The 20,627-nt window shown below is 42.5% G+C and overlaps 1 protein-coding gene across 2 annotated transcripts in view; it reads left to right on the top strand.

Moving 5' to 3' along the window:
• LOC148022702 (erythroid differentiation factor-like protein) overlaps positions 1–20,375 on the top strand; it is a 94,121-nt gene extending 73,746 nt beyond the window's left edge. The window contains exons 9-10 of one of the 2 annotated variants that reach the window (XM_087695647.1): positions 16,966–19,518; positions 19,625–20,375. In XM_087695647.1, coding sequence (XP_087551773.1) covers positions 16,966–19,518; positions 19,625–19,930 — 2,859 coding nt within the window. In that variant the 3' untranslated portion in view covers positions 19,931–20,375. The remainder of the gene's footprint in view (positions 1–16,965; positions 19,519–19,624) is intronic. The other variant, XM_087695648.1, reaches the window with a different exon arrangement.
• The last annotated feature ends 252 nt before the right edge of the window (positions 20,376–20,627 follow it).

Below are 20,627 nucleotides of genomic sequence, written 5' to 3'. Positions count from 1 at the left end.
GGACATGTGGGTGCACTAGACGAGTGTGGATACTTGGAAACTCCAAAGCATTGCCTTTGGTCATGTGAGGCAGCATAGTTGGTGTGGAGAGGTGTTTGCCATTTTCTTTGTTGAGTGGCACCTAGTCAATGGTGCATATCCGGGGGTATTGTTGGCAATCAGTTAGCTAGGCCCGCCACTTATTATACGAGCTTGAGATGCATGATATGATCTTTCTCATAGAGGTACGTTCTCGCAGTGTGGCCAGCTTGGATGCATTGCCTAACGGTCAGGTACTAGAACCCATAGCGTCATGCTTAGGGGGGGTGGGAGATTATTGGGAGCCTCACAAGGTGGCACATCCGAAAGGTATGTTTCTAGCTGATTTTTGGTGGCAAGAGTCTCCCTGTATATGCGATGTTGGCAAAGCTTTGGACGTCCATCATCCATTCACTCCATGGCCATTGGGAGCAGGTGCAAGGTGATTCTTGGGCCCATCAAGAGCTCTGATAGAATTTCTTGCTCACTTGGGGTGGCCACAGTTTGTTTTTTATGATGCAAGCAGGGAGCCCTAGGTGGTGGTATACTCCTCCATGGCTTATTTCCTCCATACCCCCCACCAGACTGCCTTGAGAAGCTTGTACATATGACTGTTTTGTGGCTTCGAGTCAGCTTGAGCTATGTTGTTGAGCAAATGTACTTCTTTGTGAAAATCTTATGAGTAATGTAATAAGCCACATTTTTATTGCTGCAAGATACTAAAGCAAGATGTGTGGTCCCCTTTAAATAGGCATTGAGTTTTTGCCATACATTTGAGAGAAAAGGATGGCCAATTTCCTTGCTACCCTGCATTTGAGAGAGAAGTATAGACGAACTCCTAGAGGACCAAAAATAGGTTCGATCTAAATGATAGCATGTCACAAAACTAGGTGCCTAACTTTGGTTAATGCATAGAGAGGTGCCCACACCTGCCCACAAGTGACAGCGGGGAATAAGAACCCGATTGAGTTGAAGGCCTACAAAATGACAGATGTGCAATGACGTTTTTTTCCCTCTTTTTGGTGGTTGGGGGTAGGGGGGGGTTTTGGTTTGGTGTGGGTGGGTGTAAAAAGACATGGTCCTCCTTGTTGAGCAAGTAAAATTAAAGGTCTCAATTAAGAAAAATTACCATGCATTTCGGCTTAATAGCTCCACAAAAAAGCCCCAAAAAGAATGATTCATGGAAAAGGCTTTTACTTCTAGATAGTAGGACAAATGCCCAAAGATCTCCTATAAATGAACACACTGAGGGCATCCATCCTTCATCCCTCATTGTTCTCATCTCCCACTCTGGTTATCAGCCATCAATGCTCTCCCTTGCTACCCATGCCATCGAAAAGAGCTGCCACCATGCAGAAGAGGTGCTGCCCATCAGCTTGGAAGATGCGCCTTACTCAGCTGCTGGTGCCTACAATCTCAGCTGCCATCTACCATGTCATCATAGCCTTGGAGATGATGCTGCCTATGTTTTCTGCCCTGCAGTCTGCATTTTCTGCTGCTAGGTGTAGGAGAGCTGATTCATCATCATGTTAATCATGTGTTCCAGATTGGACTGTGTTTCAGCCTGGATCATGTATGTTTTCTGCCCCCAGTCACCTGCAACATCCTGCTGCCTAGAGGACTGCATTTTGCTTGCAGCTCCATCCACTACTGCCAATATCATCATCACAACTTTGGACTGCAGCTGCTGCGTTTTGGGATCCATCTTTGGTACTACACACTCTTGAATCCATTCTCGGCATCTCGAACACCACTCCTAGCTCATCTCTGGTCCTTGAGACATAGAGGTTCAAGGCCCTTAGAATCATTCATCAATTCTATGCACTCTCATCTTCATTGAGCTTTCATTAGATTCTTTTTATCATTTGTTGTACATTTGTGTTTCTCTCCATTTTCCCTAGCATTTCCTTACACTCATCTCAACTAGAGCCAAGTTAAAATCATGGTGGTCCAACTCCCACATAGTACAAAAGCTCTACAAGGATATGAAGAGGTACTGCTTTGATGGCATTGAAAGTACTTAAGGTTGAGCTAGGGCAATAGGGATGGATCTATTGGGCTAGATGTCAGTAAGTTGGTCCTAGGAGTGCCCAGAAACCCAAAGAAGCTCTATGTTGATCCTGGGGATTTGAACCTTAAATGCGGGAGATGGCAGAGACTCGAACAGGAGACCTTGGTCATGTTAAACATGAACATAAGAACATCTGTGAACATCAAGAAAGCTGCAAGTAAGATGGAATAGGGAGATTCCATCAAGATGGCTGGAAAATCAGGCACTACAAAATATAAAACCTGCAGAAACAACAAGAAAATATTGTCCAGAAATACGAGGGCCCCACGTGGGACCAGGTTGACCCTTTCAATGACTTAGAAGGAGGTGGCCCCCTTGTGTGAGTGCATTTGAAAGCGCAAAGGTGCACATTGAGAGAAGAGAAAATGAATAGACAGAGAAAGAAAGGAATGCAGTAACCTGTATAATGCCAAATGAAAAGGTACTGCATACAAGGCTGCTGCAATTGAGGAAGATTCCTGCACGAGTGCCAGACGATGGCAGGGCAGTGAGAAGGCCAAGATGGAGCAGCAGAATATGAAGAAGATGCTAACAATGAGGAAGATGAGAAAAATTGGATGGATGAAGGGAATCAGATAAAACGTTAATAGCAGGATGATGATGACCATTGCGAAGGCTTCATTGTGATGGTGACAGCATAGCCAGCAGAGCTGTCAGGCAGTAAATGGTTGGCAAACAAGACAAAAACCCTGAAAATGAAACCCTAGGAGAGGCCCGAGAGGAAGGGCAGCCAAATGGACCCTAGAGGGCAGGCCAATAGTCTAAAACCCTGAAGAGAGGCCTGAGAAAAGTGGCCTCCAAGTGGGCCACAGGATGGAGCAGCAAAATCCAGAGCTAGAACGGGTAGGCTGCTTTAGTACCCTACTGAAGGTGTCACCCAGCTGTCTAAAAGGTGAACCAGCAGCAAAAAACCTAAAAGGGAAAGAATGAATGTTGCTTGAGAGGATGCTATAAACGGATATTCTGGGATGGAAAAGATGACAGACATGACTGGTGCTAGAGTTTCCAACATCCTCATTTGACTTAGATTGAGGCTTACAACCAAGAGGTGGACAGGAGAAGTGATAGGAAAGGACATGACTGCTAACACTCCCTCTCAGATTTTGGGTGCGGCTAAAGGCCAAAGGAGCAGAGAGGATGGAAGCTTGAAGGGGAAGAGCTCACAAAAGAGGAAGCTCAAACACTGCGAACAAGCTCCCAAGGGAAGCTCCAAAAGAGTGTGAGGGATCCGAGGGTAGCATAGGAATCATGTCCATCTTGTTTGTTAATGAAGAAGAGATGCAGCCAAAAAGTATGACCCCTTCTCCAAGAGAAGGCTTGAGAAATTGGATGGCCTACTGATGCCGAAGTGGATGGAGAGGCCTTTGAAGGGTCGCATAAGATGATATTGAGTCAGGAATGGGGGAGTCAAATCACTTGCCCAACATGAAGATGACAGCAATAATTGTGAAAAGACCTAACTGCCATGGATGGAGTTCAAAGACCAAAGGGCATGGGATGGGATGGGCATGCAAGCAGGAAGGATGGCTTAGAAAAGAGGGAAATAAGCTGTTGCATGATGAAAAGCCTCTATAGGATTGCAAAGCCTTGAAAGAGCCCCTCAAGATCGTACAAATCCCCCTCTAAAACTGAAAGAAGGTCAAGGGGATCGATGAGGCGCTTTCAATCATATGAAATGCCAAAGACCAACTATCCAATCTAGTTGACAATCAACTAGAGAATCAAACCATATGAACTTCTAAAGCTTGTAACAGCATACAAGCAACCACCAGATGTGTGCGTGCTGGGGCTATTAGAAAATCATGAAATAGTACTTGGCCTTTTATGGCACCTTTGTGAAAGAACAATAAGTGTTTGGTGGGCTTCTAGTGCTCGATGCGGGTCTCAATTTGCAGAGGGGCATCACAAGGCTAATGACAATGAAAAGGAGCCTCAAGATAAGCAGGTTTCTTACGTTTCTTCAAATTCTCAGTTTCAGATCTGGATACAGTGGGTATGCACATGAGCATCCCCTATTCAGTCTTATCTCGAGCCATAACTTGATGGATTATGGTATTCTTGGAGGATTCAGGAGTAGCTGGAAGATTATGTTGCTTCACGAAGTGTGAACTATGGACATATGAATCATTTATGAATGAGATAGGACCTAATTCTATTTGGGAGGCTCTTGCACATGGCACATGGAGGCATGGTACGTAGGAGGAACTTCATTCCATTGACAGGAATCAGGGTGCCCTTCAGATGAAGGTTATTGGTTTGAGATGGCCTACAAGACCAATGGGACCGTGGATAAGCACAGCTCAGCTTGTTGCCAAGGTTTTCCTTACAATGGCTTGGTCTCGACTATGCAGAGACTATAGAGAATTTTTAGTTCAGTCACCATGGTTTTGACATATCTGATTTTGGTCTTGGTTTTTCCCTTTTCCTTCTAACACTTCTAGCCTCTTGTTGTGGTTTAAACATCTCTGCTGATTGCACACCTACCTCTCAGAACACAGCCATCATATGGGATCTTTATTTCTCAGCAATGCTATGTTTCAGAATTAATTTTAGCTTCCTTTATGGCTGATCATGTGAGAGTGTGCAGCGGAAAGGAAACATGAACACAAAGACAAAGGAATAGAGAGAGACTACAAGAGAAGAAGAAAGAAATCTGCGCTGAACAAGGAACAAATATTGAATACAGAAGGAGGACTGATCAGTCCCTGCACACAGCCCATAGTGTCACTGAGGGCACCAGATTAGGCTGATGATGATGGCAACATTGGAGACGAAGGAGAATGCCAAAGTCAGAGTGTGCACCTGCCAAATGGAAGATAGAAGAATGCGAAGGACCAGCCAATTGGAGGCTATATATAGCCCAAACCCAAAAAACTAGCTGACCTACACTTGAGGGCCCAAAATATGGGACGACCAGCATTAAATGCTGGTCTAAGTACATTAAATGCAGTCGCAAATGATGATATGGCATAAAAAATCCCAATAGGGATGGATAAAATCCGACAGGTGATGGAAGACTAGTAAATGCAGAAATTGCTGGGGAAATGCACATAGAAACCCGACTAGAGGAGAAAATGCATAGAAAGGCAAATGGTTGTTCTGGAATGAGCTACCTCCTCCGTCAAAACAAGTGAGGTTCATAGATAGGAGATGACAAGGTATGACAATTGTGAATGCTAACACCCCTCTCAAATCTTGGATGTGGTGGAAGGCCAAAGAAGAAACAAATCCTAGGGTGGCAAGAGGAATGCCAATGTGGATGAAGTTTGTCAATGTAGATTGCTAATGAAGAAGCTCCTTACAATCATGGGAAATCCCCTCTGAAACACTAGGGGTCAGAGAATCCACAACCGCATCATCAAGATCATCCCCCTCTGAAAGGGATGGGGGATATGAGGGAACCACTGGAGGAGAGGGTGGGGAATGGGGAAAAGCTTGTGGGATAGATGGTGTGCAAGTGGGAATGAGTGTAGCAATAGACAACTGCCTTAGAGGACACTGTATAAGAAAAGGGAAATGGACCCTATAAAGCATGCTCTCTTGCCAACATGTCGCTAAAAGAGCTCCTATAGAAGAATCCTCAATAAACATAGTTGCTTGGTGAAGACAACTTGGGTACCAAGCCCGGTAAGACCATAAACTGAGAGGAGTGGAAAGCCCAAGTTTGAAACTTAAAGAGCCTATGAAAGAGAGCTCGATGCATGGTTTGGAAACAAAGATAAAATATCAACACCACTAATAAGCATTGATACAATGCCACAAACAGTGACTAAACCCTCAGAAGGGCATAGATCTTGCAACAAATCACCTCATGGAGTCATATGACTAGAAGCTCCACTATCAACCAATGAAAGCCTCAGAGAAGACGAGACAATCATTGAAGAATTCTCCTTCAACTCACCAATATGAAGGAACACAGACTCATGGGTAGCTGTTGGAGAAGAGGTAGAAGGCTCGGATGTATTAGCTCCATCCTTCGCTCCCAAACGAAGGTGAGGGTACTACTTTCAATATTTCTCATTTGGATGTGTTCACTTCCCACAGAATGGGCATTTAGGCTTCTCCGAGTCGGAGTCAAAGCCTAAAGAACTCTCTTGTTGTTTAGCCTTTGACTTCCCTTTCTTCTTCTTCCCCCCTTCCTAACCGGCAACAAAAGCATTGGCAGAGGTGGATCCACTGGCTACCGCTTTGGCACACTTGTCATGCTCCAAAACAAGCAGGGAAAGCTCTTCCCATAGAAGCTTCTCATGGGTCCTTGATATAAGAAGGCTAGTGTAGAAGACATCAAACCAAGGAGATGGTAGCTGAGTCAAAAGAATCCTGGCCATGTCCTTTGAAGAGATCATCTTGCCAAGGGATGCAAGCTCATCCCGCATATCCTTCAACCTATTGATATGATCCTTTAGGGAAGGAGAGTGATCAACAGTGAGCATTTACAATTTCTTCTTGAGAGTAAGTCGGTGGAAAAATGTCATCCACACCTCTGCTGCTTTCCACAATTTGCACGTGCACTAGGACAGAATTCTATAAGCTCATAAAGAGGAAAGATCAAGCTCTAGAGCTGAGTTGATCCCATAGGCTACATGATCTATCGATGATCCAACAATGGGATCTTCCACTGGACGGAGAATAGGGTGGGTAACAAACTCCCAAAGATCAAAGGTATTAAGGATACACTCCATGTGACATGACCAAAGCGGGTGGTTTGAACCATCAAGCCAGTCTTCTTTGGGCAAAGAAGGGAGTACATGCACTTGTATAGAGGGTGCCATAGATGGCATTTTGAGGCTATCAGAACCAACCTTCTGTGAAACATGGAGAGAATGGAGAGAGGGATTCCGCACAAACCGGCTAGGTGACTTCCGTTCTTCATGATTTGTGTGATATTCTTCATGATAATCGCGTCACCATTCGTAGAAGGGATGAGAATGGTCATTGTATCATCAAAGTAGCGAAATTGGTTGTAAGACATCTTGGATATCTTGCAAGACACCCACAAGAAACACATGTTTTGGCTGTAAATAGCCCCAAAATGCTTGGAGGAGAGATACTGTCTCCTGCACAAAGGCTATTGCATTTGTTGAGGTGAGCTCTCATTTGGCCAAGATACATTGCGTTTGCAGCGTAGGACTGTCGCCTGCTTGAGGAAGCTTGTTGCCTCCAGCAAGAGAGAGTATTGGTAACACAATGTTGAGGGAAATGGGTACCTGGCTCAAGAAAAATTGTCTTCTCCAAGTAGAAGGCCGTGTTTTCAGCAAAATGCTGATTTGGAAGGGCTGCTTGGCAGTCCGGGGTGGTCTCCTCTATGGTAGAACAATTTTGTGTCTCACTTAGGCGATGATACCATGTGAAAGGAAAAGAGAGAGATTGCAAGAGAAAAAGAAAGAAATCTGCACTGAACAAGGAACAAATGCTGAATACAGAAGGAAGACTAATCAGTCCCTACACACAACTCACAATGCCAGTGAAGGTGGAGGCTAGATAGAGCCCAAAACCCAAAAAACTAGCTAATCTACACCTAAGGGCTCAAAATTCGGCTGACTAATATTTAATGCTGGTTCAACTGCATTAAATGCAGTCATAAATGTTGACGTGGTAGAAAAAATCCCAATAGGAGTGGATAAAATCCGACTAGTGATGGCAGATTGGTAAATGTAGAAACTGTGCGAGAAATGCATATAGAAACCTAACTAGAGGAGAAAATGCACAGAAAGGCAATGAAAATGGCTACTCTAGAATGAGCTACCTTCTTTATCAAAACAAGTGACAGACATGTTAGAGCTCCTATAGTCCTTTTTTGACTCAGATTGAGGATCACAAGCAAAAGATGACAAGGCATGACAATCATGATTGCTAGTAGGTTGTTGGGTCATCTCTTCACCACTTTATCCGGAGTTCAAATTTTCATCAACATGGTCATAGTGGGTTGGCCAATGGTAACTGTTATGTGTTGGTTAATTTTAATGGAAAATGAATGAGAATGAAATAATTAATCAATGCACAATAATAAATCAATGCACAATGAATGAACAAAAGAAATCAAGTTGAAGGCTTGCTGAAAAGCCTGAGGGGAAGAGCCTTTGTGAAAAGATCTACCAAGTTGTGTTCAGTGGCTATGTAAGATAACTCTATTTCTCTAGCTGACATTTGCTCACAAACGTAATGATAATGAACTTCTATATGCTTTGTGCGGGCATGAAACAATGGGCTCTATGCAATGGCCAAAGCACTTTGGTTGTCATTGTACGTAAGTGTTGGATGTGTTCGGTGCACATGAAGATTTGCAAGTAACTTTCAAAGACACACTCCACTGTGGCTGTGAATGCTACTCTGTACTACTCAGCTTTACAACTGGAAGTAGCAACTCTAGTTTGCTTCTTGCTGAACCAAGAAATAAGAGGCATACCCAAGAAGAAGCAATTGCCACTATGAGAAACATTAGAATCTAAACATCTAGCCCAATCACTGTCTGAATATCCATGCAAAGGGAGTGAAGAACTAGCCTTGTAGAAAAGGCTAAGATCCTGGGCACCTTTAAGATACCGAAAGACATGCTTCACTGCTTGCCAATGAAATATTGAGGGGCTGTGCATAAATCTGCTCAACTCGGAGAAAACAAATTGAAGATTGGCCTTGTGTGACATAGATAAATCAAGCATCCAACAACCTGCTGATATAAAGTAGTATCAAAGGATCCGCTCCCATCATCAGAAGTGAATCCGAGATTAGTCTCCAAGGGAGTAGACACTGGCTTGCAATCCTCAAATTGAAAGTGTTGAAGTTGCCCAATAATGCCCACACTTATGTGCTAATGAGGCACAAAGTGTATTTATAATAAAATAAAACCCTAAAAGCTTAACCATCATAGGAAACCCTAACCCTAGTGTCACTTAGTGCTTAGGATACTAGGGGCAACAACTACATTTAATGAGAGTTCAAATGCCTAGGGAGCCCCAATTATGGATCAAAGGGCATAAACACATAGCTCATGAGATGACCTACAAAACCCCCTTGAAGAAATGGACCTACTGATCTAGGAAAAATAATAAAATCCTAGAAAATGAAAGAAAATATAAGGTTATGTTTGTAGAAGTTCATCCAAGTGGATGTAGCAACCTATGACAGTACAGAGTATGATGGATCATGGAACAAAAGAAATCAAGTTGAAGGCTTGCTGAAAAGCCTGAGAGGAAGAGCCTTTGTGAAAAGATCTACCAAGTTGTGTTCAGTGGCTATGTAAGATAACTCTATTTCTCTAGCTGACATCTGCTCACAAACATAATGATAATGAACTTCTATTTGCTTTGTGCGGGCATGAAACAATGGGCTCTGTGCAATGGCCAAAGCACTTTGGTTGTCATTGTAGGTAAGTGTCGGATGTGTTCGGTGCACATGAAGATTTGCAAGATAGATTATGTCAGAATGGGCGCCATTGCCAGATTTCGTATATCGGAAGTGGAGGGCAGTATGGAGCTAGTCGGGCGAAGTCCAGTTTGAAATACAGCTGGTTTCCATGTGACCTGTGGGGGGGAGGGGGGGGAGGTGTGTTTAATCCCCTCCTTATTCTGTGTTCCTGCCCGATAGGCTTCATTTCAACGCGATAGGCTTGGTTTGGAGGAAAGTCGAACTGTTCCTCACTTTTTTGGTTATCACTAAACTGTTAAAGCCATCAACAGCTGCCCTATCACTATAATCAGGGAAGTACATTTTGTACGCAAACTTCTTATATTTGCTTTCCAATTCCAGTGTATTAATGGAGGGTAAAGAGAAAAGGGGGTGACAGAAGATTCTAGTTCTGGGGACTATCCTATGGTGGATCCCCATGAAACGGAAATTCAAGAAGAACAATGGGAATAATTTTTTGCTACACGAGAACAATTTGATGATTTAACTGCTCGTGTGTAAGCACAAGGGGGTTCAAATGGAGTTCCTAACTCAAACACTCACAGAAATAAAATCTCAATTAGCCTTGTTACTAGAAAGGGATAAAAATAAGGTAGAAACCTCGGATATTCCATCTTTATCGAAAGATCTAGATGTGGCTATGCGACCTAGGGAACCCTACCAAAAGTTAAGGGATAACCCATTGTTAAAAGATATGAAACCCCCTCAGTTTCTCGAGGAGGAAAAAGATAGAAATAAAGACACTATCTTTAATTTTCTCTAAAAATGAGAGGATTTGCACAAACTTAAAAATACTCCACCACATCTCCAAGCGTTGGAGGCTAGTTTAACCTTGGGGCCAAAGGTTTATAAATGGTGGTGAACTTTAAAGGAGGCAAATAAAATACCTGAAACTTTGGCTCAATTTGAGTCGGTCTTTTTGAAAGAATTCCTTCCTGAAAATGAAACGGAAAGAAATTGGGAAGATTGGGATTATGTCAGACAAAAGGGAAGACCTCTGCTGATATATCTGGAGGAGTATTGTGAGATAATCCTCAGATTGGAAGGAATAGATGAATTTTAAAAGACAAGAGGATTCATAAGGGGACTAGATAAGACCTGTAAAAAGGAAGTGAAAAAAAGTTCACCTAAGACGCTTGAAGAGGCAATTAAATTTGCATTAATCAATGAAGATAATATGCGTCCAGGTACACTCACTAGTCTCACTGATACGGAGCCCAAGACTAAGGAATTTGAGCCTCAAAATTTATAAGCAAATTTAAAAGGAAAATGCCATTCCTTAAGGGCAAGAAACAACCCTTTGAAAAGAAACAATATGTAAGGCGAAAATTAAGTCAAGATGACTTTGATAAGGCCAAAAAAGAAGGCTGTGTTTCAATTGCCTATCCCCTAACCATGCTGCCTAGAATTGCCCTCAAAGGAAAAAGGGAAAAGATAAAGGAAAGGATAAGGACAAGGGCAAGGGAAAAGAAAAACAAATCCATGTAGTGCAGACCCTGGAATTAAAGGGGCATGGAAAGTATAAATCTTTAGAGGTCTTGCACAAGGATGTACAACACAGGTGTTGTATGCCAACTTCTATGTGGCAGCCTACTTTTGGGCCACATGATTTAGTTAGAGTGCATGAATTAATAGCTAGAAAGAGGGTTAGAGTCATGATTGATGGCTTTGCCACCCACAATTTCATAAATTATGCACTTGTCAAAAAATTGAAACTTCCCCAACAAAAGAGTGGACATCAATATGTTGTTCGTATGATGCAAGGTCAGGATAATAAAATATGGGATACAATGGTATCCAATTTGGAAATTGAGATCCAAGGATATAAAGATAAGCTTGATTTCCAAATTATGAATATGGAAAGAGCCGATATTACTTTAGGGAGGGAGTGGCTATGGGGATTGGAACCATCCTTAAAACATAGTTATCATCATAATACACTGGACTTTGAAAGGGATGGTAAGACTTTTGTGATTCAAGGTGAACATGAAGTATCTGATAACCCTTTGTTGTGTTCCACTGAAGTTCAGAAGCTGATAAAGAAGGAAGCTTATGAGGTATATATGTTATGGTCCCTTCCTGTACAAAACACTTTTACTTTCTGTAATATAAAGCAATAACTTTCTTATGTTTGTGAGTTGAATGTAAGTAATGAATTAAGTGGTTTGTTAGATGAATTTAAAGATGTGTTTCTTTCTGATTTACCAAGTGGCCTTCCACCAGATAGGGGTGATGTAAATCACCCAATTGACACAGATAGGGATACACATTCTATTTCTAAACCACCTTATAAGCTAAGTGAAACACAACGCCAAGAAGTTGAAAGACAAATTAAGGATTACCTTGATAAAGGGTTTATACAACCCAGCAATTCACCTTGGGCTTCGCCAATTTTATTGGTAAAGAAAAAAGATGGTTCTATGCGACTTTTTGTTGATTATAGAGCACTTAATAAGATAACGATGAAGAATAAATTTCCTATGCTCAGAATGGAAGATCTTTTTGATCAATTACAAGGGGCAAAATTCTTCACAAAGATAGACTTAAGATCAGGCTATCACCAAGTAAGAATTAAGGCACAGGATGTTTCTAAGACAGCATTTCGTACTAGATATGGGCATTATGATTTTTTGGTGATGCCTTTTGGCCTCACTAATGCACCAGCTACTTTTATGAAGCTGATGAATAGTGTGTTATGACCCTATCTAGGACACTTTGTAGTAGTCTTCTTGGATGATATCTTGATCTTTAGTAAATCAAGAGAAGAACATTTGGAACACTTACGATTAGTATTCCAATTGTTAAGAACAAATTATTTATTTACTCTACAAGGGTAGGGTATGTGTCCCGAAAGATGAAGAAATAAGGCGCCAGATACTCTTTGAGTGTCATGATACCCCTAGTGTGGGACATCCAAGAGTTAATAAGACTTATAGACTTATTAAAAGGCAGTTCTATTGGCCTGGAATGAATAAGGACGTCCTTGAATATGTGGTCAAATGTAATAAATGCCAGGTTAATAAAGCTGAAAGATTGAAAATAGGAGGACTTCTCCACCCATTAGAGATTCCTTCGGGAAAATGGGAGAGTATCTCCATGGAATTTATTGTTGCATTACCCAAAACACAGAGGGGGCACGACTCTGTGTGGGTGATTGTGGATAGGTTAACCAAAATGGCTAGGTTTATTCCAATTTCAACTGATGTTAAAACACCAGAATTGGCTAGATTGTTTGTAGAGAACATATACCGATTGTATGGCCTTCCGGCAAATATAGTTTCTGATTGAGATAGAAAATTTGATAGTCAATTTTGGCGTGCTGTATTTAGGAAGTTGGATACTAAACTTAGCATGAGTACGGCGGACCACCCGCAAACTAAAAGGGTTAACCAAATCCTTGAAGATATGCTCAGGGCATATGTAAGTAAAAGGCAAACTAATTGGAAAGAATATCTACCGATAGCAGAGTTTGCATATAATAGTGCCAAGCACTCTTCCACTGGATATAGTTCATTTATGCCAATGTATGGGTTTCAACCCAGAGCTTCTCATGCAGTGGGATTGCATAAGGAAAAGGTTGAGGCAGCCAAGGACTTTTTGGAGGATATTAATAGTATGTTAAAATTTTCTCAAGAAAGTATTAAGAAAGCTCAAAATCGAGCCAGAGCTTTATGCAAATTCTCACTAAAGAGACATCTCCTTTGAAGAAGGATAATTGGTCTATCTTAAGGTGCCTGAACAAACTAAAACCATGAAAACGAGATGACGATGCCCAAAGCTTTCACCCAGGTATTGTGGTCCTTTCACAATACTTAAAAGGGTGGGAGAACAAGCTTACAAGCTCCAACTACCTGGTGGTAGTAAAACACATCCAGTTTTTCATGTAAGCTAAGGAAGAAGCTGGGCGATTTGGATAATCTTATCTTACACGATAACATTGAGGAGCTATTAGATGACCAATCTAATCCACATGAACCAGAAAGAATATTAAATGTTCGTAACAGACGAACAAGGAATACTATTTATCAAGAATATTTGGTCAAATGGAAAGATTGTTCAGAAGAAAGCTCAACATGGGAGCGAGTAAGTACTTTAAGAAAAAGGTTTCCCAATTTACAGTTGAACCTTCCAAGTATCGTTTTTGAGGACGAAACCAATTCTTAAGGGGAAGGAAATGTTACATTAATAATGTAACTTATGGGAGACAGGTGTGAGGGATGACCGTCTGGGGGCCTTGGGCACCCGAACGGGGTCAAGGGGAGCCTAGAGAGTAAGTGAGTCTAAGAATAGTAGGACTCACTTGAAGCAGACGGCTGGCAATCGAATTAGGGAGAGGAGGCAGCAATCTTCTAGGCAAGGTTGGGTGGTGAATCGAATGATCTCTCTCGTGCTATTCCAGAAAAGGACCGAGATAGAGTGGTCACCGTATGGTATCGAAGACTTTATGACAGGCAATCTTATACTCATAGTCTTTGAGCTGCTTTGTATTCTCTCCCATCTCCCACGAAGAGTACGCATAGTCTCTGTCTAGATCTTGGAGAGAGTCTTTGTAGTAGATATGTCCCAAAAATCAATAGCCTGGCTACATTTGGCTGTCCATATGTACCAAGCAATAATGCTAGCTATGAGGTCCCATCTGTGACAATGTCCCTGAGCCTATATTGTCTGTGAAAAATCTAGCATGAAAGTCATGCTCACAAGTTTCCTTGAGATGAGATAAGCTTGACACCCTTGTACATCCTCGTACCACAAGCCTCACATCTAGCGCAAGGAATAGGGTCTCTACCATAGCCAAGCTATGTATCAACTGCTAAACTCCTATGTGCTAGAAACCAAAGAAAGAGTGAAATCTTTCTTGGCCTAAAGCTGTCCTCCAATCTCCTCTAGAAGTCTACTATGAAAGGCTATGATATATCGTGGATTGTCCAGTGCTCAACTGTAGTTGGCACCACTTTGGTCCTGCTTATCTGCATTCTCCTCCCCAATCTAGTGGTATAGCCAAAGAAGGGGACATCTTGAAGCATCTCTGCAAATGGATTTCTCTATACCCACTCCCCAGGATCCCACTAAAGCCTTTGTAGTGGCCTCTTCCTATATGCCCAATGTCTCCATCCATCTTCCATAGAAGTCTAAGGGTTTGGGTCTAAGTACCAAGTCCTATCACAATGAGCCACGACTCCAATCCTTTGTCAAGAGCATCCTATGAACTCTAATTGATCGAGATTCTCTCGCCTAAGTCTACCATCCATCTCTACTGAAAAAGTAAACACTCTCTCTCCATTGGTGGCTACCATTGCAAGAAGGATCTCTCCTCTAGTAATGAGCACTATCCATGTCTGATTTGTCACTGTGCCATTTCTCCCATTAAGGGGTATGGGCTGCTAGCTCCTGAAAGGCAAACCATGCCCCTACCGTAGCAGCTACGTGTGCTGAGAACACCCCCCAAGATAGGAGGTTCCTCTCCCCAATGGTGTGGCCTCTCTCTGTCTTGAGTAGCTGATTAAAAATAAGTGGCTGCCTCAGCTTCTCTCCAACACTAGTTTGTTCAATCTGATGAAGTCTTATAGATACTGATCTCCATGCCCATATAATTATTGCAGCAAATCTAACCTTAAAACTGTTCCCAAGCCCTGTAGCTTGGATATGCTGAAATAGCCAGTGTGTGCTAGGCTGCCTCGGCCCTCCATGAGCAGGAACAATGGTCTCTAATCTCCATAATAGTAGCTTCTTCCATGGCTCCTCACCCAGAATGAGGCCCCTCACAATCAGCTTTACCATCCATCAGTGCTCTACTCTGACTATCTGGGTCAATAACCCCCAAACCACTTTTGGATCTAAGCTGGATGATAACATCCCAGGCTACCTTAACCCTCGCAGGACTACCCTCTCCACCTGACCAAATGAAATTCTTGATGAGTTGCTTCACTTGGCCAATGCATGACCTAGAGAAGGCCCAGCAAAGTTATGTAGCACATGGTGGCTAATAGAACCTGATTTGCAACTACCACCCTACCTGCTAGTGATAGTCTTGATGTGCTCCAATCTCACAGAAGTGCCACGGGACCCAAGTGAAACTCTTGTGTGGTTTCCAATCTATTTGCAGAGTATTGCAAACCCAAAATCCACAGGATTTGTGCCAGTTAATAAGAGCTCCTGAGGCTCTGCAGGATATCTTCATCACAGCAACAAAGGCCCTAAAATTCTCCTCATCGATGTGTCATCTGCAAATTCTACATCCAGCAACTCCTCAAACTCTGGAATGGGAAGTCTGATGCCTTGAATACTTGCATTCCTATCCCTCAGGAAGGAGCTCATAGCCTTTGCAACAAATAAGAAAAGGAGAGGTGCAAGGGGGTATCCTCGTCTCACTGACCTCTGAATACTGAATCTGGCACCTCTGGTCCCACCAATAAGGGCCTGGCTGTGAGCTGATGAATATAGAACCAATATACCTCTGATCCACTGCTCTAGGAGACCCATCCTTAACAGGGTGCCCTCTAGAAACTCCCAATCAATTCTATTATAGGCCTTCTCAGAATTGAGAAGCAAAACAATGAGATCTTCTCCCCTGGATTGTGCAAGATTATTTCTTGAAGCTATTAGAAGCAAAAACTCGTTCTTCAATAGAGGTGGAATGTGGAGGCGGTGTGGTCGAGGAGATTGCTTGTAGATGTTGGTTTTTCCATAAGAGCAGCAGTGTGCCAACTAGAGCTGCTGGGTTATTGCCAAAAGCCCTGTCTCATGCTTGTCACCAATCCTGGCCTAGCCATCCCTACATCATCATTGTCATCCATGTGAGAGGCTACAGCTGCCTTATATCTCCATGACCACTATCTTGTCATTTCCCAACTCCTTATAACTACTGCCCACAACTGAGAATGGCAGCAACCTTAGTGCCACCGCCCGTATTGGCCAACAGCCTACGACTGTGTGACTACCCAAAGGAACCGTCATAACAAGCTGGCAAGCTGGATATCAGACTTTTTAGATCTCCTGGAGCTAGTCTCCTGTACCAAAGCCAAATTAAGCTTTGCTATACACATCAGCTACCATCATGCACATGATACTACTACCTATGACTATGGATGGTGACAATGAGGTGGTAAGAAAATCTTCAATGGCTGTGCATAAAATAGGATTAAGTGGGTTAGTGTCACGCATGGCTATGTTTAAGGCTATTATGATGAACACTTTTTAAAATGTGGTGGAACAATCTGTTCTTGGCTTTTGAATAGAGTGTTCTGGTGGTTTGCTAATCATTCCTTGAAGGGTTGATTTGAGGTCTATGGTCAACTAGCCTTCACTAGCAGCCCGTTGCCTGTGATGGTGTCATTGATGTGGATTGCTGTACAAATGCTTCTTCATCAGAAGCAGAATAGGCTGCTGTTTTATCTAGGCTAAATTTTTTTGCAAAGCTTTGATTTTTTTTGGTATTTGATGGAGAAATCTAACTCTTACTCTGAAATGTACAGTTTGTGAGAGCTTCTGCTCATGAGCATGTCGCAAGACTCATTCTGAGATGCCACCAAGAATTAGGCTCAATGCTGACACCTTTCCTTTTGGATACCAATGAGCATGATGATACAACTCCTAGTCAGCGAGCTCTGGAGCACTCTGGGAGTGTGCACGAGTCATTGGGTGCAAATGATAGTCAAGAAAAATCACCATTGACGCATGATAGTTATGTACATGCCGCAGACAGTGTGGTAGAGATTGTGGACACCTTCAGAAGGCAAGATGAGGTCCTGGAAGGAGAAACAAATGCATCGTATGGACACTTACAAAAAGAAATAGCCAGCACTGCACTTGCAGAGCACACTTCACATGGGTTGACATCACTTGGAAATGAGAATAATGAAGCAACCCTGCAGACTTCCACTGACACAGGCATGGAAAATACAACTACGGTGTCTTCACCAGAGATTGTAAAGCCTGTAGTTGGCTCAGTTTCGGTAAGATTAGCAGCTGTACATCATGTCTCTCAAGCCATAACAGCTCTTAGATGGCAGAGACAGTTGCAAGATGTGGAAGGTAAAGTTTCAATGTCAGAGAGTAAATTACTACCTACTGGCAGATATGTGCAGTTGGTTCCAGTATGTGTTGATGGTGAGATAGACTGCATTGAGTTTTGTGATATAAGAGAATGTGAACTTGGTCCCTTTATGGATCAAAAGCTTTGGCATCTCATTTTGCTTCTTGGTGAATCGTATCTTGCGCTTGGTCAAGCATATAAAGATGACAAGCAGTTGATGCGAGCACTGAAAGCAGCAGAACTAGCATGCTCTGTCTATGATTCCATGCCACAGAATTGGCGAGCAAAGGGAAAGGATTGTTCATTTGATCAGATGAATCAGTGGATCCAGGTGCCCAGATCACATCCTGCAAGTTTGGATAATGGAAAACCCTCCAATCCTAGAACCAAGAGTGCATCACAGAGCTTTTGCCAGCCTTTTCATGAATCTGATACAGGAAGATATGTAGACCAAAGCTTGTTCTGGGGTCAGGCTTGGATTTTAGTTGGTGACATATATGTAGAATATCAGGAAATCATACGTAAAGATAAAATTTCTGATGACAAAGAAAATTTGACGTCAGATGGACCAACAATGGCACAAGAAGTTATCAAAGAAGTGAAGCGTTTACGTAAAAAGCTTGGCCAAGGTAAAAAGAATTGTAGCGTTTGTAGTTTGCTAAGGTGTAGTTGCCAGAGTGACAGAGCTAACAGCGGTAACAGTGCCAGCAGTAGCAGTAGCTTTGGGAGTCCAGTAAGGTATCCTCGCAAGCATGGGAGGAAAACAAGCGCAAATAGTGCCGAGATGACCTCCACAAGCTTTGCGGAGGGTGGTCATACATCTAACTGTGGAAATAGTGATGCGAATGAAAACAGATCAACTGTATCAAACAATTCCAAACTCTTCAGCACTGCAGCTGAGCTCCATGATGATCAGGATGGTCAAAGCTGCAAGTCTAATACTTCCATGGGTCCAACTGCACATGCACTTCAACACAAGCCTAGTGACTCAGAGCAGAGCAACAAAGATATTTTCACTTTCTTAAAAGGCCCAACCAGCACAAGCACGGAAACCAATTTACAAATTGCGGCGGAGTGCTATGATTATGCAGTGATTACATTAAGCGAAACGTGGCACAGGTCAGAGGAAATAAAGTCTGCTTCACGGAAGAAAGGATGGGCATGCAATGAGGTTGGACGTATGAGGCTTGCTGGGGGAGACATGAAAGCTGCAGAGGCAGTGTTTGAGAAGGCAATCAGTGCTTTCAAAGAGGTCGAGGATCATACTAACATTGTCCTAATATATTGTAACATTGCACATGGCAAGAGAGCATCAGCAGAGGCACTTGTGTCGGAGCTGGACAATTTGAAAGGTGTAAAGGTGTTTGAGCATCTTTCACAGAAAATTCTTGAAGATGCAATGGCTCAGTATGTAGAGGCTCTAAAGGCATATGCTACAGCTAATGAAGCTAGAAAGCTCTTAAATGAAGTCCTAAGCACAGCTGTTGAACTGTCTAATGAAGTACAAACACAGTATGCACATACTTACCTGCGACTTGGCATGCTACTTGCAAAGGAAGAGAAGTATGGCCATCAACATTTAAAAGCTTCAGCCGATGACACACATTCAGATCTGTGGGGCTCTGAGAAATCAAAGAGTCCAAATTTACATCAGAAGAAGATCAGCCTGACGGCTAATGATGCCATTAGAGAAGCTATTACGCTTTATGAGTCGCTGGGGGTTCTGAGAGCACAAGAAGCAGCATTTGCTCAATTTCAGCTTGCTTGTTACCACAGGGATTTCTGCTTAGCTATTATAAATACAGAAGCTAAAGGCCACCCAGAAATGAACCCTGTCCAACAGGCAAAGCGCTATCTCACTCTTGCAGACCGTTATTGGGTGAAAGCCCTGAAATATTACAAGCCGACCACTCATCCGGATATGTTCTTGGAGATACTGATGCAAAGATCAGCTTTGCACATGACTTGTGCACCAACATTTAATCAAATCATGGTAAGGTTTCCGTTGATTATTAAATATGAGCATGTTCTCATCCCTTAATTCTTTAGTTGTCTAGTAAAGCATGGATTGCAAGTCATTGGTTCATTGTTGATGACAGATGATGGATGTGGCTTTGTCTCGCTTACTTGAAGCAAGGGAAATTTGTGTGCCAGTTTCAGTTTCTAGCATGGGTCCTCCATCCTTGAACTTAAAACCTTCAGATCAAGTATTAGCAAAATTCTCTCAGCAACTTCAGACTTTACTTCGGACTATGTTGGCAACAGTCCATAAGAAAGGAGAAACACAGAGGCTTGTAAATGGTGGTGATTCGATGAAATTAAAGGAGATGTATAGACTAGCTTTGAAGTCTGCTAATATTCCTGATTTGCAGGGCATGTATAATTTGTGGACATCGGCACATTAACATGTGTTACCATGGTTTGCTACGTATTGGACCATTAGATTCACATATCATACATGGTCTATTAATTTCTGACTTGACGAAGTCAATAGCATCATGACAGCATAGTATGCCCAATTGAACCATGGTCCTTAGTAGGGCATTTTGATTATGATTAGTGATTTAAGATGATGGTTGATTCTTCCTTGTAGAGTTGAGGAAACAGATGATAATCCTGTCATAATTAGAACTTTCTTTGGCGGGTTTCTTGTCTAAGGTTTCGTTAGAAGGTTACTTTGGTTTGGCCATCTGATATATGATCATTTTAGACCTAGAGGTGCATGTTTTTCTGTTCCTTTAAGTGGTTTAGGCACCATTGAATATAGGTGAACAGGATGGAATCCCTTGGGCGAAGCTGCTTTCAACAATGTCTGTGGGTGTGCATGTGTTGGTATTGCTTGGTAGTTCATGTGAAAAATGAATACATTCACTAGGTAAAGAGACCCATGTAAGGGCACAGCCACATGGAGACGCACGCGACCTTCCGATGTGCTGCTTTTTGCCAGCCCCATGCACGCGTAACCAAGCTTATCTGCTGATCTGTCAAGTCGGCATGGCTCCGAGGGTTCAACTAAGCTGCCATAACACTAGCCTAGTCATGACTCATGACTCTGGTATTGGCCTTCAAGGATTCTCAAGATCCCGAAACCTTCTCAACAGT

This window comes from Lygodium microphyllum, chromosome 16, assembly GCF_053477565.2.
Source record: "Lygodium microphyllum isolate KBCC chromosome 16, Lygodium_microphyllum_v1.1.10, whole genome shotgun sequence".
NCBI lineage: Eukaryota > Viridiplantae > Streptophyta > Polypodiopsida > Schizaeales > Lygodiaceae > Lygodium > Lygodium microphyllum.
Note: the sequence above shows the minus strand (reverse complement) of the source record. Positions and strands in the feature narration are given on the sequence as shown.